This window comes from Danio rerio, chromosome 12 (assembly GCF_052040795.2).
Source record: "Danio rerio strain M-AB ecotype USA chromosome 12, GRCz13ab, whole genome shotgun sequence".
Taxonomy (NCBI): Eukaryota; Metazoa; Chordata; class Actinopteri; order Cypriniformes; family Danionidae; genus Danio; species Danio rerio.
The window spans coordinates 32,251,569-32,278,415 of NC_141032.1; the positions used below are offsets into that span (position 1 = coordinate 32,251,569).

General features: G+C 35.7%; 1 protein-coding gene and 1 long non-coding RNA gene across 4 annotated transcripts in view; both read right to left on the bottom strand.

Annotated features, from left to right (window-relative positions):
- The window catches only part of LOC147834503 (uncharacterized), a 755,156-nt gene that overhangs the window by 297,505 nt on the left and 430,804 nt on the right, over positions 1-26,847 (bottom strand). The gene's annotated exons all lie outside the window — the stretch shown is intronic.
- atrnl1b (attractin like 1b) overlaps positions 1-26,847 on the bottom strand; it is a 191,197-nt gene that overhangs the window by 95,443 nt on the left and 68,907 nt on the right. For 2 of the 3 annotated variants that reach the window (XR_015504231.1, XM_087276489.1), the window contains exons 11-20: positions 26,321-26,405; positions 25,612-25,823; positions 21,610-21,728; positions 21,384-21,516; positions 19,504-19,691; positions 17,448-17,661; positions 17,147-17,335; positions 9,432-9,650; positions 7,110-7,247; positions 4,446-4,539 (exon numbers count right to left, since the gene is read on the bottom strand). Coding sequence is in view for 1 of the 3 variants with exons in the window: in XM_087276489.1 (XP_087132615.1) it covers positions 4,446-4,539; positions 7,110-7,247; positions 9,432-9,650; positions 17,147-17,335; positions 17,448-17,661; positions 19,504-19,691; positions 21,384-21,516; positions 21,610-21,728; positions 25,612-25,823; positions 26,321-26,405 (1,591 nt within the window). In the remaining 2 variants the exon portion in view is untranslated. Of the gene's footprint in view, positions 1-4,445; positions 4,540-7,109; positions 7,248-9,431; positions 9,651-17,146; positions 17,336-17,447; positions 17,662-18,650; positions 18,727-18,974; positions 19,692-21,383; positions 21,517-21,609; positions 21,729-25,611; positions 25,824-26,320; positions 26,406-26,847 lie in introns of those variants that run through there. The other variant, XR_015504232.1, reaches the window with a different exon arrangement.

Below are 26,847 nucleotides of genomic sequence, written 5' to 3' on the forward strand. Positions count from 1 at the left end.
AAAAATCTGACATTGCACTATTATGTTTTTCTGTGACATTTATTGCGATGTTAACAGCAAAAAATATTTCGATATGAATACAATTACACCAACTGGCTTAAATAGCTCTATTTAGGAAAAACTTAATTAAGATTGGTCGGGTTAATTTTGTAAGGGTGTGAATAATGTATAAAAATAACAACAAAGAAATTGCAAGCAAGAATAATAACAGAGCAAAGAAAAAAGTTAAATAAGCAGTTTATGGTTTTCTGTACAGTCAAACAGTATTCATATAAAATAAGATTTAGATGTAAAATAACTCTGTAGTCTTTATTGTATTAATAATTCAGTGAAATTATCCTTCAATAAAATTACAAATGCTTTACGTTTTTGTGCCCGATTGCTCTACACTTTCCTGAATTGTCTTTAAAACAAATGCAAATGATAAAGTTTCATTCTGTTATGGTCATACTTTGCTATGACTTCACAAACCTCATGTATTCTCAATTCTTGATCAATTATAATGCCAACTTAACATTGCATATCCTGTGACTATAATGGATACACACATTAATATATCGATGCTGAAACTATATATTGTGCAGCCTTATAGACACGTTGTGCATGTTTGAAAGCATTTAATCTTAATTTTGAGGAAAGGATACACTGTTTACAGCATTTCAGTACGATATTTCATCTTCATAACCAGATGAATCCACTATGCAAGATGAAGCATTCACAATGAATGTCATTCAGGTTTTACAATTGAGCCAGCAGCACAAAGTGACAAAAAAAACGTGAACAATGCTTTTCATGATGTCTTGATGACTCCTCCTAAGTCATTACCTTCCTATAATGTGCAGCGGTCACTATTTTTATGACAAAAATGTGCAGTGGTGCCAAATAACACAACAAAACATACAATTTCTGCCATAATCAAAATCAAGCGGGACCTTACATGAGCTGCACATTTCTTCATATCCCAGTGTCACACGGCAGCCTTAAACAAAACATTTGTTCCTAAAGGAACACAACAAAGGCACTAAGATCCTCTGTGTAGCCCTGAATGCAACACAGCAGCCCAGATTCAAGCTTCTGTTTTACGACTGAGGCATCTGAGTGGGATATTCAGTTGACACCCCCGTCTCCAAAATAAGCATGACTGGTCAACCCACTCTGTAGAATTTCTGCATTGATGTAACAATGCAGCAAGAGTGAAGCACTTGAGTTTCATTATTCTCAAAGAGGAACAGGCTCTTTAATAGACAAATGCACAGCAACAAACCCCCACACCTCACTTCCACCTCCATTAGTGCTATTAAACTGTGGGCACATGCGCAGACAAAATATGCTGCGTCTGCAGGTCAGCTTTAGCCAAAATTGTGAGGACAGAGACTCGAGATAAATGGAATGAAGAGGACTTAATGTGCAAAAGGTTGTCTGGGTCGCTATATTTTGAAGACATGTTGTGACAAGGTCAAGCGAGTTCATTAAAGGGATAGCTCAGCCAATAGTCAAAATTCTGTCATTATTTAATCACCCTTTACATTTGAGTTGCTTTCTTCTGTTTAACACAAAGGAAGATAGTATGATCAATGCTGGTAACCAGCACCCATTGACAAACATAGTAATTTTTCTCTTACTATAGAAGTTAATGGGTGCTTTGTGTTCAACAGAAGAAAGAAACGGTTTAAATTAGGGATGTTCATTTCAGATAACTTTACCAACCGACAACCGCAGCTCCATAACCGAATATTAATTGTTAACTGGTCAGATTAATATTCAGTTATTATTTAATTTAAATTTTAAAAATCACTCTATTGAGAAAAAATGCTCTCTCAAATTGAGTCTATTTTGTGTCGGACACATTAAAATTTATATATTTAAAATACTGATTTATTTTAACATGCGAACATATTAACAACAGAACATCTTCCCACACCTGGGGTCTGTTCTTCGTACCTTGCTTAAATGATCTAAGATGATTTGACAGATTCTGGATCTTTTAATCTTGATAACTGATCTCTGGCTAATTTGGTTCTTTAACCAAGTTCAAGAATCAGATTAAAATGTCTGGATGAACTGATCTGAGATAGCTGCGCGTGTTGTGGACAGATCTATCTATTCTCTAAATCATGATCAGCAATGCAACAATTGGCTGACACTACATCAGCGTAATGACATCATCTGATTAATATTCAATTATCTATGTGAGCAAATTTACATAAAATTCGTAGTAAATGGTTTGTTAAATATGACACACAATAACTTTACTCATCTGTTGTGGGCTGTATGCTTTACACTTTCATGTGTCAAGAGTGTTTAGCAATTTATTTAGTTTTACTTTTAGAGCAAATTTTCTTTATTATAGTAGGCCTATTCAAGTTTTTAAAAAACTGGCTATTTAAATTAATTTTGCATCAAAAAAGCATTTTGATATTGGTAAAAGTGTCTGCAACTTTTGCGAAGCATCAAATGACTGCCAAATTATCTGTAAAAACTTGTGCTTGACTGCATAAGTTATTATTCCTTTCCTTAAGAAATGAGAATATTGGCCATGTCCATTATCATACACAAAGTGTATTAAATCTCAGTCGGGACCTTAAAATAGTACATATCTAAAAACTTCATATAAATTAATGTTCTATTTGAACCCCTTGGGGAGAGAACACCCCTGTGACAGTTTTGTACTTTTATTTCAGAGTGTAGATTGCATAACAGTTTTATTTTAAAAAATTAAAATTTCTAATTATATATAAATTTATTTATTTTTTTACTATTTTTCTATTTTCCCCAGCGTATGTATTCTATAGGTTACAACTGTAAGAAATTGTCAGCATTACCTTTCAGAATTACCTTTGCTTGAAATGACCTGATTTAATCCTGTTTATATGAAATACGCTTGCTCCTGAGCGGGTTTGAGCTACCAGACCTGTTGCTATGACAACAACTCTCGGATGATTTTTGAAGAACAAAATGAACCTGTATCCTATCAAACAGTCATGAACCAAATCCAGCTAGTTGAGTAATCCACATACAAAGAACGGACCCCTACAGTGTTTTCAACAGCATACAAAAAAAAGAATAAAGTAACTAAAGAGAATAAAACAAATATTCCTGCCTTACATATTTTTCATTTAAATGACACATTTAGATTACAAAACGAAAACACTGACTGAATTCTTTTTGAGAACCAGCTGTTTTTTCTCAATCATGTTTTCTTTCTTCCGTCAAACAAATTTAGCAGGCTACCTCAAATCAATCACTCCACAGAAAATATGCATTTAATTAAAGCTCCGCTGTTAATCTTACATAATAAACCTCTGTCAACATTTTTAATAGAAGTCATCATTTGAAAGATTATGTCTTGAGCATCTGATTTTACCTTAAAGCTCGTGTACTTTTATTTCCTCTCAAACTTGCAGTTCATGTGTGCGCACTGCGTGTGATAAAAGACAATGACAAGGCTCATATATTGACTTTTTGTGAAGTATAAGCTACTGTAGCATCTAACAATTTTGTTGTTTACATATGATGCACTAATTAGCATACATGTTTTTTAAGCTATAAAATGAAAGCCTCAGTTTGATGCACAGTTTTCATTATGCAAAAATTAAGAAAATATTTGGATTTGTTTGATTCGTAGATTATGTAGGCTATATTAAAAATAGATATTTTGTTTAACAGATATTTTCTAAGAACTATTAATAACTAATTCTTCAAATAGAAAAAAGGTTGGTTTGTTGGATGTACACAAAATCATCAGCCTATTTGTTGTGTTCCTAGCGGTGCCGAAGCGCGCTCTGATAGAGAGAAAATCCCGATGCTCTGACTTGTAGCCAGCATGTTTCCACAGCAGAGCACATTACAGACTGTTTTGTTTTGCTGTTTCTTTCTTCAATTGTGCAAATAAACAGAAGTGTTTATGACGTGGGTTCAGGACAGAGGCAATCAGCATTAGCGCTGATTTGGAATCAACCTGTCTGCGTCAAACTGTGACCAGCAATACTCTTCTATCATTTTGCTTCTTTGGCAAAATATGACTGTATGTAGGTATGTGTAGTTGCACGTGTTACCATCCCGCGAGTTAACAAATATGTATTGAACATTTATGCAACCAATAAAAAAAAAAAAAAATATATATATATATATATATATATATATATATATATATATATATATATATATATATATATATATATATATATATATATATATATATATAATTTTTTTTAAATAGCACGTTAAGTAAAAAAATGGGCAAAAAACTATGTAAAAATTATATGTAATTGAAATGTACACAATAAATACAAATATAATTAATTATCATTAAATATTTCTGATTAATGACAATAATCTATAAAATTACTTTTTTAATTTTTTTTTTTTATAAAGTGGTTCAGTCCTCTTTTATTATATCTGACCGCAAGTGTAAGTAAAAGTGTGTGTCCACTAGAGGTACTTACAGCTGGCACTGGTCACCTTTGATGCCCTTGGTAGTGCAGAAGCATTTGCCCGTCAGCTCATGGCACATGTTGGCATGGCCATTACATTTACAGGCTGGAGGAGGAAAAGGTGAGAATGGTTTAAATGGTGGATGAGAAATGTATAAAGATGAACAAAGATTAACTGAAGAGAAAAGCAGGAGAACTGAACAAGACATCTTATTAACAGCAGTTTGTATATAATATAATAAAAGAACCTGTGCATTCTGCAACTTAAGCTTGAAAGTACAGAATTGACTCATTTTTTAATCTCCTGTTGAAACAGAGCAATTCTGGGAAACTTCTATGACTCCATATAGCACTACACTTAAGACAAAATTTACAAACACTATTTACTAAACAGACTTGGTATTCAGTACATCCATCAGACAAACTTCAGGTCAAAAAAGTTGACAGTGAGATCCCACAATTTGTTCTCAGAAAAGTGATTTTGGCTGCATTACATTATATGAGAGCATCAGGTTACAGCAGGGGTTTGCAAACTCGGTTCTGGAGGGCCGGTGTCCTGCACAATTTAGCTCCAATTATAATCAAACACACCTGCTTATAGATTTCTAGTATCGTAAAGACACTGATTAGCATGTTTATGTGTGTTTGATTAATGTTGGAGCTAAACTGTGCAGGACACCGGGCCTCCAGGACCGAGTTTGCCCACCCCTGGGTTACAGGGTACATCAATGATGGAATTCAAACTATATTTATACAAACATATTTTTATTTGATGCATCTTTATATGAGATTGAATCATCTGAATATAAAATTTCACTGACATGAAAGCATACCTTTTTTCAATAATTTTGATTAATAAAAAATTGCATTTTTTTTTTTTTAGAAGCCAGTCAGAATCTGCGGACATTTTATTCCTATTTCTACTGAGAACTACGTAAAAAAACTGCAGATTTATGCAGAATGATTTTGAAAATATCATAACTAAAATGTAATATATGAAATAAAGAATAATACATTTTTACTTTTATTTAATGTTTACAATGCAAATCCAATAAAATCCAATTATTTGGTTTACAAAGCAAGTCTTTCATATAATACATCTACAAAAAGACAGAAAATATAACTTTACTAACAGTATTGTACATAAATCTTATGAACATTTTAATATTACTATTTCACCATAATATTAGCAAAATATATTTAAAAACTGAATAAATTAAAAGGTTTATAGAAAGGGAGAGGTTTACAGAAAATTCCTTTGTCTTCATGCTTGGTTTGTGCTTTGACATGCACTGTCAACCCTGGGACCTTATATAGACAGGTGTATGCCTTTTCAAATCATGTCCAATCAACTGAATTTACCACTGGTGAACTCCAATAAAACTGCTGAAACATCTGAAGAATGATCAGTGGAAACAGAATGCACCCGAGCGCAATTGAGAGCTTCACGGCAAAGGCTGTGAATACTAATGAACATGTGATTTTTCAGGTTTTTCACATTGTCACTTTTCACATCTTTTTTCACATTTTCATTATGGGGTATTGTGTGTAGAATCTTGAGGAAATAAATTATTTTAATCTATTTTGGAATAAGGCTGTAACATTAAAAAAAAAATGTGGAAAAAGGTGTAGCGCTATGAATTCCTTCCGGATGCACTGCATTCATGAAACTTCTGCATTTGTCATTTTAAATTTGTCTATAATATAAGTTTGAAAACAGTAGCTTATATTAAATTTATTTTATTAATTATTATTATTAATTAATTATTATTAATTAATTATTAATTGATTATTAATTAATTTATTAATTCAAAGAAGCCAGGTCATTACCCTTCAATTTACATGACAGTTTGAGAGCACTAGTTTTGCCACTGACAAAAAAAAACACTAGCTTTAAGTGCCAAACCCTTTTATTCCAACAAAAAATCAATTTCTGCTTATTTTTGAGCAGTGGACTATAATTATACCTAAAATAAGCTTTAATTCTACACACTCCACTAACATCACTGCAGATCACCAGCCCCTGACGTGCTTTTGTCCGCCAAGTTAAACATACATGACAGCACGTATAAGAGCATTTCTATGCTGTCTCTAAATCCCAGCATCCTGTAGGTCGTATTTCAAAGCTCTATGCTGATGTGTGTAAGAACATCTTTTGTAGGTTAGCCGGCTTTTAAGAAGGAATATGAATATCATATTTCTCAAGAATATGGGAAATATGATAGCGCCTAATGTTTGCAGGGCACAGTTTTTGAACTGACATGACATCAAGTATTAAAGTAAAAGAGGCCTTGGGCAAAACGTCAACATCTAGGAACACAACAATTCCATTTTCAAACTCTAAATAAAACATAAAAAGATGTTTTATGGTTTCTAAAAAGCACACAATTGTGAACTAGCACGTTTTATGATTGGTAGCTTTTAGTGTTAAAAATTCTGTGAGCATAATGGTCTTGGACAGCATATCTTTTCACATCATTATGATGTAACCCAACAATCTCCAGGGCAAGAGGGGGAAAAATTGTAAGTGTGTGTCTAGGTGTGATCTTACCTCTCACCTATGGCAGTGCAAGCACCTCTTTGACCTTTACACTCTTTTCACATCATTTTATTTTCTCTATTAAGTTGAATGGAGTATAAGAATGCGTTGTTAAAAGCAGAGGCAAATATTCTCACCTTGGCACTTTCCACCATTGGTAGGGTCTCCATAGTATCCAGGCAAGCATGTTTCACAATGAAGGCCGGTGGTGAGGTTACGGCACTGCTCACACATGCTAACGTTCACACATGTGCTGTGGCCATTGCACTGGCATGCTAGGAAATAAAGGTTGGAAAAATGATGATTATTATTATTATTTTTAAACAAACAGCGATTTTATAAAACTGAGTCAAGAATATTTTATATTTATTAAAAAAATAAAAGCTCAAGGGTATTCAAACTCCCTTGCAAGGGACCACCAAATACAACTTAAATATGAAGGAAGCTGTATATTTCTATGATAAAAAAACCTATTCACTCAATCAATTTATTTATTTTAATTTAATCAATTAATTAATTAATTGCTATTATTATTTATTTTAACAACTAATTAGTATATGTTAATATTAGGGGTGTCATTAGATGTCCTAACCAGTTATTACATACTGACGTCATTCATCTGATATGCACTATATTGTGGTAGCTTACTATGGCAAGGAAGGTGGGTGCAAGAAATTAAAATGCACCAAATATTTAAAAACACAGAAACTCAGCACAATTTATTGCATGTGGGTTTACTGGACAGTCTTTGACACTGAAGTTAACGCGAAGCCCCTATTACACTGCTGTGGAGAAATGAAAGCTGTAAACGCCATTTCTCTCTCTGTCTCTCTTCCTTTCTTTCATTCTTTCTCTCTCTCTCTCTCTCTCACTGTGGACCTTTGACCTTCTGGTGAGACGTTTCCTCTCCTCTCAGCTGTTACAGCGATACTTCTGGATCCAGTTGCGAGAAAGTTACAGAGCGAGTTTTCAACACTGTGTCCATCATGGATTTGCTGTGATCTCCGATGCAGTTTATCAGCATCACTCATCGAAGAACTGCGACGGAGTGTTAGAGGCAATTGCAGCCATTTTTGTTTAGCGCATGACCAATCATTAGCATTTAACAACTCGCTTGATAACGCTCAAATTGGCGGGAGAACATTTACATTTGTTTATTTGCTTTAAATACTCATGTTGTTCTGCCCATGTAGTTTTGTTTGATACGTTTAAAATAAAGGTACAGTTCATATATCTGACTGCTTGTATTAAAGGACAAAATTGTATTACAAATACACAGAAAATGTATTTACAAATTGTACTTTTTTAATACAATAATTCTTGAGCTGTAAAGTAAAATATGGAAAGCACCGTGATGAACCAAGATATAGAATTAAACCAAATCGATGGCATGATAATCGTAACTGAATTAGGCACACCTGGCCTAGCTAATCAAGCTCTTACTAAGCTTCAAGAAACATCTGTGCAGGTACGTTAAGGTAAAGCCCTACTTGCACTGTGAGATTTCATCCACGATTTTGTCAACTGAGAGAAATTTGGTAAATCCTGAAAGATTCCTGAAATGCAAGGCTAAAATCGGTTATCTTTGATTATTAGTTTGACATGTTCAAAGCCACTTAGTGCCCGTTGCGATTAGATTTTTCCTCCGATGAAGTTCTGGCAGTGTCAGAATATTTCAGACACTTTCCTGCAGTGTGACAACAGCTAACCAATAGGAACCAATAAGAACCAATAGGAGCTCCAAATTTAATGACGCAATCCATGCGACAATTCAAATGACCGCGGGGAAATTCCAAAACAGTGTGCAAAATTGCCGCTACAATTTGTTTACGTTAGCTGTGAGGAATCATTTCAGAATGTGGGATAGTGAACGTTTCACGGGTGGATGACTTCAAACTCCGGGAGGCGTTTTCTTTCGTGTTTTTTAAGATTGGGCACCACAGTTTTAAAACATAAGAGTCTGTTCCAAGCCAAAGTCTAAAAGGATATTTAGATTAATTGAATACTTCTTTACATTTTTGAACTGTTCCCATTGGCAAATAAAACAAAAAAGATTGTAAGTCAATAGATTTTAGCATGATTTTAATGAAACAATTATGCTGCCATCTGTATAAAATCATTTATCTCACTCTAATTTGGCTACAAATCTAAACAACTTTGTTTCTCTTTCTTTAGTTGAAGACCTACTGCTGAGATAACAGAATGACTTAGGTCTATTTGAATCAATAAATAATACAACGGCAATTTCTTTAAATAAAGCATTACCAATAACAGTCCTAAAAAGAAAATATAATATATAATTTATATAACAAATTTAAATATTTGTTTTCAGAACAAGTAGCACCATGTTGTGCCCCCCGGACATCCCTGAACAGCAGTTTGAAAACCCCTGGCAAAACAAAACCGTGCTCTTTAAAGGTCAAGTTTGCAAGTGATTGTTTGACTGTAAAAGTTTTTACCAGGACACTGGATGAAGGCCCACTCAAAGCCTCTCTCTTTTGGACAGAGCCCCGTCTCCAGCACCATGTCTTGACTGTGTCTGGAGGGGCTCTTCATGGGTCCGCGATACGAACCCTCCATGCACTGCCCTCGGCCGGTGTTACTGGGGTCTCCACACCATCCACAGTCAGGCTGTTCCAGACACAGGCCGCATGTACGCAAACCAGAGCAATTCTGAGCTGCAAAGACATACAGTAAACACAGATGAGGAAAAAGGTAGTGATGAAATAATCTTGGTTGAAAGTATCTCTGAATGACAAGCATTTAAGTTGATTTAACTCTCTTTTTTGATAAAATAAAAAAATAAATAAAAAACAGAATTAGAATTTATTATCTGTATACATCCAGAAAAATACAACGTATTGGTTTCACTTCAGCTTTGTGAAATGATGCTACATATACATACTTGTACATATCAAAAATAACAAAGAGTGTGGATTTAAAAGCCACTTCAATCTCTGCCGGTAGGTGGTGATTATAGAACAGCAGGAATTACAGCATGTGTTTGGTTTTAATGATGTAAACATAGTAGCTGTGCTGGTATTAAATATGCATTACTTATAATCTAAAAATAAAATATCATCAGAACTTTTGTGAAGATTATGGGTATTTCTGATTTTCTTCAAAGAATTTTACGCATTAGGAAAAGTGAGCTTTTGCCAGTAAGTTATTTTACTCTATTATACAAAAATCACTTTAAAGGAGATTTCAACACAATTGTTTGGCAACCGTTGGAGTATAACCAGCTTCTAATGGTAAGGGAAAAAAAGTATTCATTTTATTTTTTGCAGAAAATGCTATGTCAGCAGAAACACTTTGATTGACATTCATCTCTTTCTACATGTCATCAGAGGGGAAAAGCCCTGCATATTTAGTGACAATCTCTCGCTCATTAGCATAGGACATTGCATAGAAAGTCTTGTTTTTGAACATGCCACTATGCTGACATGCAAGCATTTGTAGCTCCGCCCTCTTTTGAAAAGGAGTACAATCTAATTTGAATTTAAAGTGGCAGTCACCAAAACGGCACAATTTGGATCAAAGCCTAAAAGGGGCACATTCAAAGAGTTATAAAACATTTTTTGCAGTGTTGGGCAGCAGCGTCACCACTAGCTTAACTACATTTCTCAGAAGCGTAGTGGTACCATCGCTACTTTCTAAAAATCAAATAGTTTTTCAGTAGTGAAGCTATTTTTTCAGTCATGTAGCGCAGATGTGTCCACACAAGCTACATTTACTGATCGCAAATCAAAAAGTGATGGCACCGACATTCACAGAGCTGTGAATTTCATATGATGGCGAGAATGACTATTTCTTCTTCTACTTGTGTTACGGTGGTCAACAACAAACGTTTTGGTGTGTTACTACCACCTCTCACTCTGGTCGGAGACGCCAACCACCAATTAGGCTAACACAATAAATTTGCTTAATGGAAAGATGACTGAGGGAGAGCAGTTATATATATAGTTTACTGTAGTAAAGACCAAAGTATATTATAGTCATTACAATTGGCTCAAGGAAGTTACTAATGATACTACATTATGTAGTGTAATTCATTAATGAAGAGTTGCAAATATATATTCAATATAATGCTTATTCCTAAATATTTCCCTTTACTATAAATTACTATAGTATTTTAAATGTGTAACACCTGGTTTTATTGGATTTTTTGTTTTTGCTGTTATATATTATAAATTGTTTCTGTTTGATACAGCATGTTATTTGCAGTAAATAATTGAACTGAACAATTATGCCTCGAATGTTTCATTGACCGTTTTATTGATCACTAACATAAGATTGACTTGAATTTATGTTGCTTCGATTTAAAAATTAAAATCGCAAAACTAGCTTAGATTTTTGTCAAGTAGCTTTTAGCTTAGCTTGCTACATTTCTCAGAGGGTAGCTTTTAGTGTAGTTGAGCTACATTGTAAATAGTTTACTTAGCTCACTGCATTTTCAAGTAGCAAGCCCAACACTGATTAATTGTGGGGTATTTTGAGTTGAAACTCTACATACAAATCAGAGATTTACTTTGCATTCTAGATTCAGTTTAAGATACAGTCATAATCCATCCACATGCAAGATAAAACCCAACAGATGCACAAGTGTAGCATTTGAAGATGAATTTTGTCCATAATATAAATTTCAAACAAGGCAAGATATTGAGATTGGAGGAAACAACAACAAACAACAAAAATGGCCACACGTTTGGAGCAAAGAAATACACAAATGAGAAACAACAAAGAAATGCTTAAAATGATCCTTTTAAGCTCTCACAGGGCATATCACTTCACTGACTGAGTAATACGCTCTCAAATACCAGCAGAAAGTTCACTCTCCCTAAAGAGCACATCAGAGCCATATGCGTCAACCTCTTTCGGTTTGATCCACCTCCCCGGCAGCCAAATCACATCTCTTAGGATCTCAGACCAGACAACAGCAAGCATTACACATAAAGTGTGTTCAGGGTCAACACCATGGCAGCAATAACAGTGAAAAAGCACAAAGTTAGTCATTATGCTGGCAGGAGTTCATAGATCCTCAACTGCAGGAGCTGACAGATCCTCAACTGCAGCATATGATTTCATTCAGCTTGCAATAAAAACCATTTGTTTAGGGGTGAGGAGATGTCTAGAAGGGTTCCACGTTGAGAACAGATGAGAAAACTACTCTGGGACAAAAAAAATGAATCCTGCTGATTCAAACAGTGATCGCTGTCTGTTCACAAACCTAAATTGACTGGCAGATTACAATTGAAAAGAGATGCCATTCAGAAGTTTGTGTACTGCAACAAGTGAATAGTACATCTGGGCTATTGTCAAGAAACGGCTAACTTGACCCTGAGTGCAACTGGTGTCATTCCGGTTTAGCTACTCTGATTCATATGTTCTGGTCCTGTTTTTCCCTGCTTTCCTTTTGGAGACAACATTTCCTCTCATTGTCTGCTATTACCACTGTTGATATTCCATCTTGTCCAATTATTGTTTTTTGGGGGGTTCTCCCGCCCGGCCATACTTTACCCTCACATTTTGCAGACTTTGTAGCCTTCTTAACCCTTCTGGCTAAGCGGTTATCTCTTCTGAACTAAAGAGCCCTTACCCTCCCTCTCAAACTTTTTTGATAAAAAATGTTCTCTATTTTATGAAATAAAGAAAATTAGGTACTCTCTTCACCGACCTAGCACTATTTTCATTAAAATGTGGGAACCCTTCGCAAACATGTACAGAATCTTCAACTTGACCCTGTTCTTTCTGACTAAGTCCCCACCCCCTACTCCCAGCTTGGTACTGAATACTAGTTCTGGTCAGCACATTGTAGACCTGTAGACCATACATTTTTTTATATTAATAATTAAAAATAATTCTTTACATTTATATTGCGCTTTTCTGGACACTCAAAGCGCTTTACACATTTTTGGGGGGAATCTCCTCATCCATCACCAGTTTGCAGCATTCAACTGGGTGATGCAACGGCAGCCATATTGTGCCAGACTGCACACCTCACACCAGCTAATTGGTGGAGAGGAGACAGACTGATGAAGCCAATTATGATATGGGGAGGGTTAGGAGGCCAGAGGTCAAATTTGGCCAGGATGCGGGGTTAAACCCCTATTTGGAATTTTAATGACAAGGACCTCGGTTTAACGTCTCATCCGAAAGACGGCACTCACAGAGCAGTATAGAGTCCCCATCAATATACTGGGGCATTAGTACCCACACAGACCGCAGGTTGAACACCTTGCTGGCTTCACTAACCCCACTTCAAGCAACCTAGCTTTCCCATGTAGTCTCCTATCCAGGTACTGACCAGGCACAGCCCTGCTTAACTTCAGTGGGTGACCATGTGAGAGTTGCAGAGAGCTAGCTGCCAGCACTTTCTGTATGTAAGATTGTACTAGTGTTTTTATTCTTTTCTTTTTTTGTTTTGTTTTTACTTGTTTTGTTTTTTGCCCAAAATATTCTTCAGTGTATTTGCTTATTGTTACATGTTAATTTTTAATTAACATAAACATAATAACATATTATGTTAACATAATAATTTGTTTTATTATTCTTATTATTATTACTATTATTATAATTAAATAAATTTTAAAAAGGGATGGCACGGTGGCTCGGTGGTTAGCACTGTCACCCCACAGCAAAAAGATCGCTGGTTTGAGTCCCAGCTGGACCAACTGCCGTTTCTGTGTGGAGTTTGCAGGTTCTCCCAGTGTTTGCATCGGTTTCCGATAATATCACTTTTATGGCAAAGAATAAGTCCTTTTCCTGGTCTTTAAAGTGAAAAATTTCAACATAAACAAAGGAGGCTGAGAATTCAATTTATTTTCAAAAAAATTCAGATGGCACTTAAAGGTTTTTGTATCTGAACTCTTCATTCATTCATTTTACAAAAAAATAAATAGTTTAAAAACTTTAAAAACATTGCTATGACTTCTTTTTTAGACTTGTTAAACTTTGCTTTGATGGTTCAATTGTCCTCCATTGACAATTACTTTAGATAAAAGTATACCATATTGTAGATGTAATGTAAAATGTAAATGATCAATTGGTGAATTTGTTACCAATTAAAAAAGATTGTCTTTACAAATCTTCATATCCACATATCTTGCTTCGCCCTTTAAAACATTCTACTTTTTAGTGAAATCACAAAAAATATTACTATTTATTTTGCATTTCAAGTACATGTATCTTGTGTGCGTTTTTAGATATTTATAATGGAAAAAATACTAAGGAAGATCTACATGTTTAGAAGCGAGTGCAATATTTAATGTCATGACTATGATTTTTCAGCTCAGATTTAAGATCCTTTTAAAGGTCGTAAATTGTAACAGGCTTATTAAAAGTGTTTAAAAATGCTGTAATTGCATAAAACTCCCACCCTGCTTTTTCTTAATGAATATATATATATATATTTTTTACAAAGAAATATGCAGATTTACTAAAAATGATTTCACTGCACCTTAAACACTTATTTATAATACATCAACCAGCCACATTGGCCAGCAATTATAGAGAAAGACAGAGAAAACGAGAGATGAGAAACAAGTCAAACAGTTGATCTCCGGCAGTGTGACAAGGACACGGCACAAACCCACAGTAAACAAACGACCTTCAGCCCACCCGAGCAGTGGCACCAGACGCCAGATTTAAGAGGAAATATATCAGACGGTTACAATATGGGGCTCGACACACACAAGCTCCCCACATCCCGTTGCAAATCACTGCTGTGCAAAAACACACACCTTCACAAGTGTGAGTCAAACTCATCCAGGCATGCTCCGACAGAGACAAAGCACCCTGAAGAGAAAAGGAAGAAAAACAGAGAGGGAAAAAAAAAACATAAAGCAGAAATAGATCTTTAAAATGGCACAGACACAGGCCCGGGCTTACGCTGGAGCCGTTGAAACGTTAAGTAACCATCACCTGGACCGAGAGATACATTTTGGTGACAAAAAGGTTTCCTAGCTAGACAGATTTGCAGAATCGTACCACCTCCTTCTGGCAGAGAGCTTTTAATTCATTTTCCATCAGACTGAGCATAATGAAAGTTCTATCAGTACGTCTCGAGCTGTCATAAAAACAGAACACATGGCGGAAAGAGTCCGTGTGCCACCTATACACTTAGATCAACATCTGATAAGCTCAAATAAGACATTATGAGCACTTAAAGACTCGAGTCTGAAGGACAAATACAACACAAGATATGTACACAGCTGTGTACCAAATCAAAGCACAGCAAACAAGTAACATTTCAACTGAGACATCAAAAAAGTGAAACATTAAGGTATTTGAGAGATTTCAAGGCTTCTTATTTTGAAAGATTCTCTGGAGACGGATTTCCAGCCAATTATGTTGTTCACAATCGTGTTGTCCTTAAAGTTTCTATCACTTAGCGCGTCGACGTGTGCCATAAGAATCCATTCTTGAACAGCCAAGAGGGAAGAGCGAATGCTTAGTCAGACAAATTGAAACACTAATTGCACATTACAGGCGGATCAGAGGCCAAGCAGTTCAGCTAATGGGATGAAACAACAGATCTGATAGAGATGAAGAACCCACACAACTCTGACAGCCGCTGATTGGTTGTATTCTTCTCCGAAAAGGCTCCACAGAGCAAAATCTACACACATTCAAGCCTTGCAAGAAATAAGGCTAAGAGTTTATGAAGAAACAGCTTCTGTAACCCATGGTTTCCTTTCAAACAACCAAATGTTCCACTATCAAATAAGCACAAATGCCCAAAACACTGCTATAATGAACTTTCACAATTTAAATTTTAGGTGAATTAGGTGAGCATAACATGTCATTTCATTGCATTAAGTTTAACTGACTAAAAAAATAAATAAAAAATTCTTGAATCTCATGTAACCTACAAAAAAATAAAAAAAAATAAAGTATTTAGGGTTTTTCACCCCAAACTTTTTGGATTCACTTTTTAATACTTTTAGTGGTTACACTTTAAAATAATGCTTCATTATTAATGTTAGTTAATTTATTTACTAACATGAACAATTAGAAGTACAAGTATTGTGGTATTTATTGATCTTTGTTTACATTTGTTAATGTTATTCATGTTAAATAACGTTAGTTCATGTTAACTCGCTTTGTATTAACCAACATTAACTATGTGCTATTGTTGTCAAATCTGTGCCAAAGGGCCAAAAAACTAATATCATCGAGAGCCGAGGGCCGAAGGTAAAAATACCAGACTATATTTTGTTAATGTAGCCATGGATAGGGCCAAACCGAATCTGTAGACATGTTTTGCTATTTCTGTGGAGAATTTTGTAAGTCTGCAGATTTATGCGAAATGATTTTGGGATTATCACAAATATGTACTAAAAGGCAGAAAACATTACTTTACAAACTATATTGTAAATAAAGAAAATAAACATTTTCATATTAATTAATACAATAACTGAAATTAATATAAAAACTAAATAAATTTTATTTTACACACATTTACACAAGTAAATAAATATGATTAGATGGGAATTCTGCAGATTTCTGCAATTTCTGCATGTGTAGGCCTAGTCATGGGTTATTTCTTAATTTACTTCATAATATTTCAAAATAAAAATAAATAATTACTTTAAATCATATTTACTAATACAGTGTAACTTTTGAAATTCTTGCTATTAAAATAAACAATTCAAAATAAACATTTAACACAGTGAAGTTCAATGCTGGATACATTAACCAAGCAGAATCTGCCTTTGACTTGATTTGCTCAGCAATCTCCAAGTCTCCAGGTGACTATGTGTACATTTAAACAAAATCTAACTTATTTAAACCATTCAATTGAAACATTTTATTTCAGTTAGCTTTTAACAATAAAACAAACAAAAAATGGGTTACATTAAATTTGAATTGACAATTTCGAAACCATCCCCATGATTCTCCCTTTATTCTCAGATAGGCCAAATCAAAGGTTAATCATGGGCCAACTTTGGCCTGCAGGCCCCAGTTTGGGCTTCTCTGTTCTAAAGTGTTTCCTCTTAATAATTAAATACTACTGCAGTATTCTCAGTTCTCAATAGATTTTATTGCATTCGGTTCCAGGTTCCAGTACCCTCCCCAAAATCAATGCTAAAAATAAATAAATAAATAAAACAAGACACTCTAGGGGTTCTTAGAACTATTAATGGCCATTGATGCAAGCAAGAAGACTTACACAAACAGTCTGCTGTCTGCCACTCCAGACACTGGCCGTAGGGGAAGGAGATGACGTAGGCATTGGAGTCCACGCAGCGTTTGGTGCTTCCACACCACATGCACTCCATGGCCTGGCTGGTGCAGTTATCACAGGTGGTGCGAAGGGAGCATGGGGTCTTACATGGCCGGGCATTCTGATTTGGGCTCACTGCAAGTGAGGAAACATGTATGACGTTACTTAAAAAAAAAAAAAAAAAAGTAATTCTTATCCATCATCTAGGCTTTTTTCCACTGAAAAGTAAAGGGAATAGAAGACTAACCGACTGGTTTCTCACAGATGAGGCCGTCTGTGTTGGCGGTGCATGGATTAGCCCGGAGGCCAGAGACCTGAGCTCTTTCCAGGTAAGCACAGAAACCTGAGTCATTGGGCTCTCCGGGCAACCACTGCAGAGAGGTGTTTGTGAATGGAGACTCGTCCTCCCAGCCCCAGTATGACACGTTGAACTTCCTCAGGCCCACCCATGGGGACAGTTTCTGCAGGACAAACGCAGTGAATCACAGGAACACAGAGCAAAAATAGGAGTGAATAAATCATAATTATGCTAATAATAAAGCTATCTCCATTAAACCTTTAATCAACAGGACACATTAAACTGATCCAAGTGACTGTAAAAACATTTATAACGTTGGCTTGTTGAAATAAAAGCAGTTTTTTTTTTTTTACTTTTTATTAATTAATTTCTTTATCCTTTATTTTGAAAGGAGTTTCCTATAGAGAACCATCTCTTCTAGTGGGGGGTCCTGGCCAAAATGGCAGCACAAATGGTTTCAGATACAAAATTAAATATAACATTTGAAAGTTTTCACAAAACATACACATGATTCTTCCAGGTAATACTAAGAAAATTTCTTTTTTAAATATTTAGAGATTTTACCAAACTCTGTACGTACTCTAAGAACAATTAAATGTAATTTATAAGAATTTCTTCTACTATAGCCACAAGTATAATATGATAAAAGGTGACAAATATAAGACGGCAATAATGTGCTAGCGGTGAATGGAAGCAAGCATATGCATTTTTCTTTGTACAATGTACAAATGATGGGTATGTGAAGATGCAATTTTTTTAATAATGATAATTTATCCTGGAATTATGTAAGTATCATGGTTAAAAATAAATTAAACACCTCAATTAGATTTAGCACTGACAGTAAGAGCACCAGGTCAGTATATTAGAAGGATTTCTAATAGGTCATGACACTACAAATGATAAAAAAGCCTTCTCAAAACGTAGCTTTGCCATTTAAAAAAAAACGTATAAAAAAAAAAAAAGTAAAATTTTAAATGTTTTTAAATAAGATCTAGCTATTGGAAAGTTTGATGTTTTTCATAATAATGTGTTACTGTAATTTTCATCAAATAACTGCAACCATGCTGCATAAGAAACATTTCTAAAACTGAAAAGAAAACTAAAGAAAGAAAGTTCTAAAGAAACCTCACTAACACACACTCTAGACACATCTGACAGAATGAATTCTTTTTATTATGATAAACAAAAATTTAACAACTTAATCAAAGATATACAGAACTAAACCCGCCTTTCCACTGCACACGACAAATGAAAAGCGACAGACTGGAAGTCATTCATTTCCAATTGAGAGTACTCTGGAAGCTACGTGGAGTTCCGATAATCTCTGTATGCGGAAAATTCAGATCAGATTTGAGATGCGGATAAGTTGAAATATTTGAACTCCTGCGACTAGACCATATGTGACCGGTCAACCGGATGTAATCTAGTGTTGTCCAAACAGGTCAGAATGTTGTGTGCAGTGGAAAGACGGCCCACGATTCCATCTGTGTATGAATTTCTTTACACATTTTTATTAAAACAAATTAATAAACTGAGTCAGTTATACTTTAAAACAATCGCCCACTACTTAATATTAGTTAATGTATTTAAAACACAATTAGTAATACATTTATTACAGTATTATCTATCATGTTTAATGTTAATGTTATTTAAGTTAAATAACTTTAGTTCATGTTAACTCAAAGTGCTGTTAACAAACACAACTTTGGATTTTAATAATGCATTAATAAAGGCTTAACTATGATTAATAAATGCTTTAAAAGATTATTCATACTTAGTTGATGTTACTAAATTTAACATTAACTAATAGATCACTATTCTAAAGTATTACCCTGAATGTGTTAGTGAAAGAGAAGTGTTGTAGAGCAGTAATCTAGGCAAACCTGGCTACTTTAAAGAAGCTAAAATATAAAATTTGACATTTTGATCGCTGCATAATTTTTAAGTCATTCTATCTGAAAATGTTATTAAAGAACCCATAGTTTACATTTGTGAAAACACAGACCTTCCCCTTCTGCTGGTGCTTCTGCAGTTCCTCCAGCACAAAGTCCACCTGTTTGGCTGTGGTAAGCGAGGCGATCTTTCCTTCCAGGTTCTTGCAGTAGTGCTGAGCATTGTCAAAACTCTCCCTGCTGGAGTTGATCTGAAGACAGACCTCCCCGACATTGCTCCAGCCGTCTCCACAAAGCTGAGCTGCAAAGAAGGTCACGAAAAGGAGAGGAATTAGAAGCTTTTATCTCAAGCCTCATATTTTTCCATTTCTCGTTTGAACTGGGTTCTTCAGAGGCAGCAGGAGAGCTCTAAACATAATGAAAATTACTCTTTAGAGCCAAGCGAAGCTCTAAAAGGGCCAACAGCTAATTCGAGCAAAGTGGCCGGTTAAAGAAATTTCCACATTGGTAAATGCCAAGCACAATCAGACTGATCCATTTAGCAAATCTACAATTCAAAGAAGACAAAAGGTGTCCTGATTCTCAGGTTTCTTTAGGGCAGAATTTACAAAGCACACATAAATTTGAGTACAACATGAATTAAACCACTTCTTTAGATTAATTACAATATACAGAGATATCGGAAAGAACATCCAACTCTTAAACTCTGATTAACAAAGACTCTGTTCCAAATTACAAGTATGTCTGGACACCTAAACTCCTATATGTATGTGCTGCTAACATAAACGTTAATCCATAAAGTAAAATACATTTTATTTCAATATACTGTTTGTCACTGTTGGGCAGAATTCTTTGGGACAGTCTTTCCACAGCACTTCATGTTATTTTACATTTTTGACAAATGCATTCAAAGAGAGAAATAACTGAACACAAATTTTAACTATTAAAGTATTTTAGCATTTTTATAACTGCCTTAATCCTTCATGGCATAGATTCCACAAGGTACTGGAAATATCCCTGAGTACAGTAAACTCATTGTCATTGATTCACGCTTTATGACATGGCATGTTATCCTGCTGGAAGTAGCCATCAGAAGATTGGTACAATGTGGTCATAAAGAGATGGACATGGTCAGCAACAATGCTCAGGTGGGCTGTGGTGTTGACACGATGCTCAATTGTTATTAATGGGCCTAAAGTGTGCCAATAAAAATATCCCCCACACCATTACACCACCACCAGGCTGAACCATTGATACAAGGCAGGATGGATCCAAGCTTTCTGGTTGTTGATGCAAAATTAGGACCCTACCATTCAAATGTCGCTGCAGAAATCAAGACTCGTCAGACCAGGCAACATTTTTACAATCTTTTTTTGTCCAATTTTGGTGAGCCTGTGCGAATTGTAGCCTTCGGACCATTCTCTGTAAACCCTAGAGATAGTTGTACGTAAAAATCCTAGTAGATTAGTAGTTTCTGAAATGCTCAGACCAGCGTCCAAAGTCCCTTAAATCTCCTTTCTTCCCCATTCAGATGTTTGGTTTAAACTGCAGCAGGTCGTCTCGACCATGTCAACATGCCTAAATGCATTAAGTTGCTGCCATGTGATTGGCTGATTAGAAATTTGCGTTAATGAGCAGTTGGACAGGTGTACCTAATAAAGTGGTTGGTTAGTGTATATTGCAATATAAATGCAATATAACTACATATTATAAATCTCAAATAACATTTGAAAGAAATGTTATAATATATTTGGAAGAAATGTTACATTTTACAATTACTCAAAACTGACATTTTACTCAAAAACTCATACTTTATTAATCTAGTGAATTTTCATGTAGCGTTTTTTTTCACAGCAGTATGCTACATATTTTTGTTGGCATGTTAAATTGCAAACTCTGGATACCTGACATACCCGACAAGTCTAATTAGGATTATTCTCAGTCTGTTTGCACAACAACAGCAAAATCTCTCCCATCATCTAGCTGTTCTTACCAGGAAGAGTGTGACATTCCTGCTGCTGAGGATCCCACTGACAGCTGAGGTTGAGAGAGCAGCTCTTGCAGTTGGCCATCTTACTGCAAATCTGCTCATTCCTAATTGGACATTTGGTGAAATTCTTCACCGTCTAGTAAAAAGGAAGTCCAAAGAGATCAAACTAAAAATATTAGTACACAGAATTGTGTGGTGTAGCACTGGTGCTCTCTTCAGGTCAACTTACAGAAGTGCAGTTACTGAGAGCCGAGATGCATTTCTTGCTGTCACACCACTGACATCCATTAGTGTTGGCGGTACAGCTGGTGCAGTCAGAGAATCTGTAACATCTCTCATCCTCCGTGGCTGGAGCAGAGACAGATGAGAAAAGAAACAAAGTAGAAAGTAGGGGTGAGATGAAGAACAGAAATACTAGTCCCAAAAAATGACACTCCTTAAGTATTAATATCCAAACGTTTTGAAGCATACATTAATCTAGAAAGACATCTTAGCTCTTCCACAGACAACTCTCATATCAAACCTTTAACTAAAGTGGAAGAAAAAAACATTTAACACTTCAAACACTCTCCATGTACCCCCATTCACAAGACTTCAAACAGTGAGAGTTTTGTTAGGAATCAAAGAAGCTTCTTTAATAATTAAGAGTGTCTCCATGTCCTTACTTCACTAAAGAAACAGTTGTTCACACACATAACTGAAACATTTGCTGCACAGCTTCTGAATATACAACAAACCTGTTTGAATCTGATAAATAAATGACAGCGTAAGGAATTCATTCATCATAGTAGCTGTCAGCTGAATATGTGCATTCAAAGGAAATGTTAATATATTGTGTTATACATAAAATATTTTGATTTGAAAGTAACTAATACTGTAATGCTTTACTTTTTAAAATGTATTCACTCTATTACCATTACAATATGATGCGTTTGTCCATTACTTGGTAAATAAATAAATTTTGGCTGTAGTCTTGCCTACATCTTCCTGTTTACAGTGGTAACACATTGTGGGAGAGTGACGCCGGCAGCTAGCTCTCTGCAACTCTCACATGGTCGCCCACCGAAGCTAAACAGAGCTGCGCCTGGTCAGTACCTAGATGGGAGACCGCATGGGAAACCTAGGTAGCTGCCGGAAGTGGTGTTAGTGAGGGGGCACTCAACCTGCGGTATGTGTGGGTCCTAACGCCCCAGCATATTGACAGGGACTCTATTTAAACCGAGGTCCTGACTCTCTGTGATTGTTAAAAGTTCCAGGATGTCCTTCATAAAAGATTGGGAATCCTGGCCAAATTTGCCCACTGGCCTCCTAACAATCCCCATATGGTAATTGGCTTCATCACTCTGTCTCCTCTCCATCTGATAGTTTGCGGTCTGGCACAATATGGCTGCTGTTGCGTCATCCAAGTGGATGCTGCACACTGCTGGTGGATGAGGAGATTCCCTCCATTGTGTAAAGCGCTTTGGGTGTCTAGAAAAGCACTGTATAAAGCACTGTATAAAAGTAAGGAATTATTATTATTGTGGGATATGTGGATGCCAAGCAACCACTGCAAAGAAGATGCATTGTGTATGAGACGCCTGGACAAAAGTAAACTGAAAGCAGAGAGACCAGGTGTGAGTGAAAGAGGTCAAGTGTACACATGAGAGAGACCGATGGTGTGCTAGGTGTGCGCACAAGAGACAGAAAGACTATTAACATTACTACAATTAAGTTCTATTACTAATACTACCATGTTTGTTGTTTTAAAAAAATACACATTTGTTTTCTGTATAACAAAATGGATTAGTTTAGTAGATTTAGTGACACATTTCTGTTGTATGTCAGAAGACGTTATTTAAAATGTACAGGGTTGTATTGCACAGAATTTTTATTTTTTTTTATTGTTTCACATATTTTTTTTTAGCTGTACAAAACAGCAGATTTTGCACTTGAACCATTACATATATATATATATATATATATATATATTAGCGCTGTCAAAATTAACGCGTTAACGCATGCGATTAATTTTAAATAATTAACGCGTTAAAAAAAATTAACGCAATTAACGCAGTTCAGGTTTTTTTTTACTTCCTGTTGTGGTGGACGTGTGTTCAACATGCAATAAAAGTGGATAAGACCAAGGAAGCACTTTTTGAAGGCAAGTTCCAGTATAAAACAATTAGTTGCATCACAAGATATCCAGAGTTTCATGCAATTTCGGGTGTTTCATTTTTAACTTTCGACATCTGTTGTAAGTTGATACCGCATGGCGAACAGAAAGAAAATCCTCCGCATTTCGTGACTCAGTGTTCCTTTAAGGTAAGGTTCATTTTAAGGCTACACGGTAGAATTTTAACAAGAGTATTATCTTAATCATATTAAAATCGGAGTATTGGTGTCTTATGTAAATGTACTCAGAACGTATGGTGAAGTCGCGAGCTGTCAAAGACAGGGCATTACTCTGCCTTTCAGCATGAGCCCTCCAAGTTTAGCGTGTTTCCTCATTAAACGGAACGAAAGCGTATGCTTCGCGTTGTTGTGTCAGAATCCTTGTGAAATACAGTAATACTTTAGGACGCTTAGTTTAGGACGCTTAGCAAATTTGATGAACGTGATCATGCGTGTTGAATCTGAGGGGAGTCGCTCCAGTATGGAAGGCCGTTGGGTCAAAACGTCTGCAGCGCGTTGTGTGTGTCTGTGTGTGTGTGTGTGTGTGTCTGTGTCAGGCCCGTTGAGGGGTGTCAGGGGTGGAGTGAGCGACATATCTGAGTAGGGGCGAGAGGGGTGTGCAATGTATTTAACGACCGGTTTGCAAGAAATTATCATTCATTTGCGGGCATTTGGGAGTCTCTGTGCAATTGCATGATACTCCTAGTCTTAGCAACTGGATGAATGTAAAGGAGGATTAAGCAAAATTGTTTCTACTCTATAATTAATGTTCTCAACTCACAGCAATAAAACTTTACAATGAGTGCAACAGTTTGTATTCTATAGTTTATTATTACAATTTTTCATTTTCCATATCTGCAATTCCTGTATTTTGGCATTTTTTTGCAGTCGACTTAGAATTCAACATCGAAATCAATGTTTTCTTTATTGGCATTGATTGTTTTGAAATTTAAATGTCATTAACATGCCTGGGTTTTAATTTCTGTAATAAATATGGCTGTTAAGCCAGGACCTTGATGGTTTATTATGGGTGTGTTGTTTACATGAAGAAATCTGTGTTACAAGTTAAACAAAAATTCTATTAAACAATAATATTTTGAATTTTAATATTTTTTTCTTGCGTTTACATTAATTATACATTTAAATAGGCAAAATTACAAGTTTCAGTATTTTCAATGCGATTAATCGCGATTAATTTTTTAAAAAAGGTGTGATTAATTAGTTAATTTTTTTTAATCGATTGACAGCACTAATATATATACACACACACACACACACACACACACACACACACACAACACACACACAACACACACACAACACACACACAACACACACACAACACACACACAACACACACACAACACACACACAACACACACACACACTTCAGCTGTTTATTTTGATTCTGAATACTGGGCTGAAGTCTTTTTGTTTATAAAAGGAATTAGTTCACAACAATAAACTGGTTATAATAGATACAATAGACTACTTTTTACTCTTGTTTTTGCTAAAAGCATTTCTACATTACTTCTTAGTATATATCCTTTTATGACAAAATTCAAACTGCAGGGTCATGTTTTGTTTTCTTTATAGGTGCTGTGGCACCTGAGACCCTCAGCAGCAGCTGAGACACTCACACACCATAAACAAGACCAGCACTGCCAGGGATTATCCCAGCATGCACCTCTCAAGACCCCAGGAATTGAATTTCAAATGAAACAAAATGAAGCCAAATATTGCACTGGCTGGAGGTCCACACACTCCCGCTCAAAGTCTAAATTCCGACTGGTCTTGTGTGATTGGTTGCATTCTGACAGGTGGCAAAAGATCAAACAGCCTGGCGGTCCTGCAGAGCAAAGGAGGGCTGTGGGAAACTCTCCTCTGTGCTTGCTTTAGACAGCTTGTTCCCCCGCTATTACTCTCTCATTAACACAGCCAGTGAGCAATGTAGCAAACCAACCCAAGGGCTTAGATCGGTACACACAAGACGGACTGATTTCTTGGCTTAGGCATGGTGGAAAATGTTTTAGTTGAGGGTGGCAGGGGAGCCTCTAAACCATTTCCAAATACCTACCAGCTTTGGCAGGGCAGAATGGAGCAGGTGTAGCACTGTTAGTGAAGCTGGGCTCCCAGGACACACATCGGCCTCTTTTCCAAATGCAGCGCACGCCAGGGCCTGCGGCCTCGCAGCGATCCTGCCCCAAGAAGGCCTCGCAACTGGGCGGCCTGTAGATCAGTACGTCATTGAGAAGGACACTGGAGAACCCCCCAAACACATACATGGACCTAGAAGGAAAAGAGGATAAAAGAATTTCAGCATGATACAATATTTCATGAGTGTGTGGTTGTTGTTGTAGTTTGTATTTAAAGCCATGTCAGCAACCAAGGCTATTTTTATGGCAAGAACACTTCAATAAAGAATATACAATTAAAAACAACCAACAAATGAATATATAAATTAAATAAGATTTTTTTGTGTTATACATGAGAAATCTAAAATATTTCTTGGTGTCACTTTGTTAAAAATGGCCTTAAGAAAGTTAATTTCATGAAAAAGCTTTCTGGAATCATTAAAAGCATGACAGTCCAGTAAAATGTGTTTTACAGTGTTTTACAAGAGGATTCGTGCATTACAAACATTGAGTGGGGTCTTCACCTTTGAGCAAAAAGGCATGGGTTAATCTTGTATGTCCAATATGACATCTTGTAAAAATCCCTTGATCAAATTTTGTCTTTTTACGAGTGTGTGTGTGAAAGCATGTGTGTTTACTCAGTCTTCTCACCCATTGCTGGTTACCGCTGTGTGTCCAAAACGATTCGCATCTCTGTGTAAGTTGGGTTTGGGAAGGACCTTCCACTCATCACATGCTGTATAAAATACACAAATGGAACATTTTTTGACCAAATAACATAAATGACTAATTCAAGATTTGCTCTATTCATTGGTGGTTACTGGATAAGATTTTTAAAATGTTTGATTAATTAACTTTGCAAATCAATTGTTAATTGGGAAAGACCAACATGTAAAACAGTTGATTTTTTTTTTTTTTATTAAAGGAAGAGCCACTTAAAGTATTATTTGATAATAATATCAATATTGACAATAATATCTAGGAATACTTTTAAACACAGGAAACCAGAAAATGTTGCTTTTCATTAGGGAATATCCATAACATTAATGATTTGACTTAAATCCATATATTGACAAACAATACATCTTTAAAATTGATTTTAAATGTGGGAAACCACTGACAACTGCACATGTCCATGCAAAGGTTTAAGGGCAAGTACAATTGTCATACTTAATACA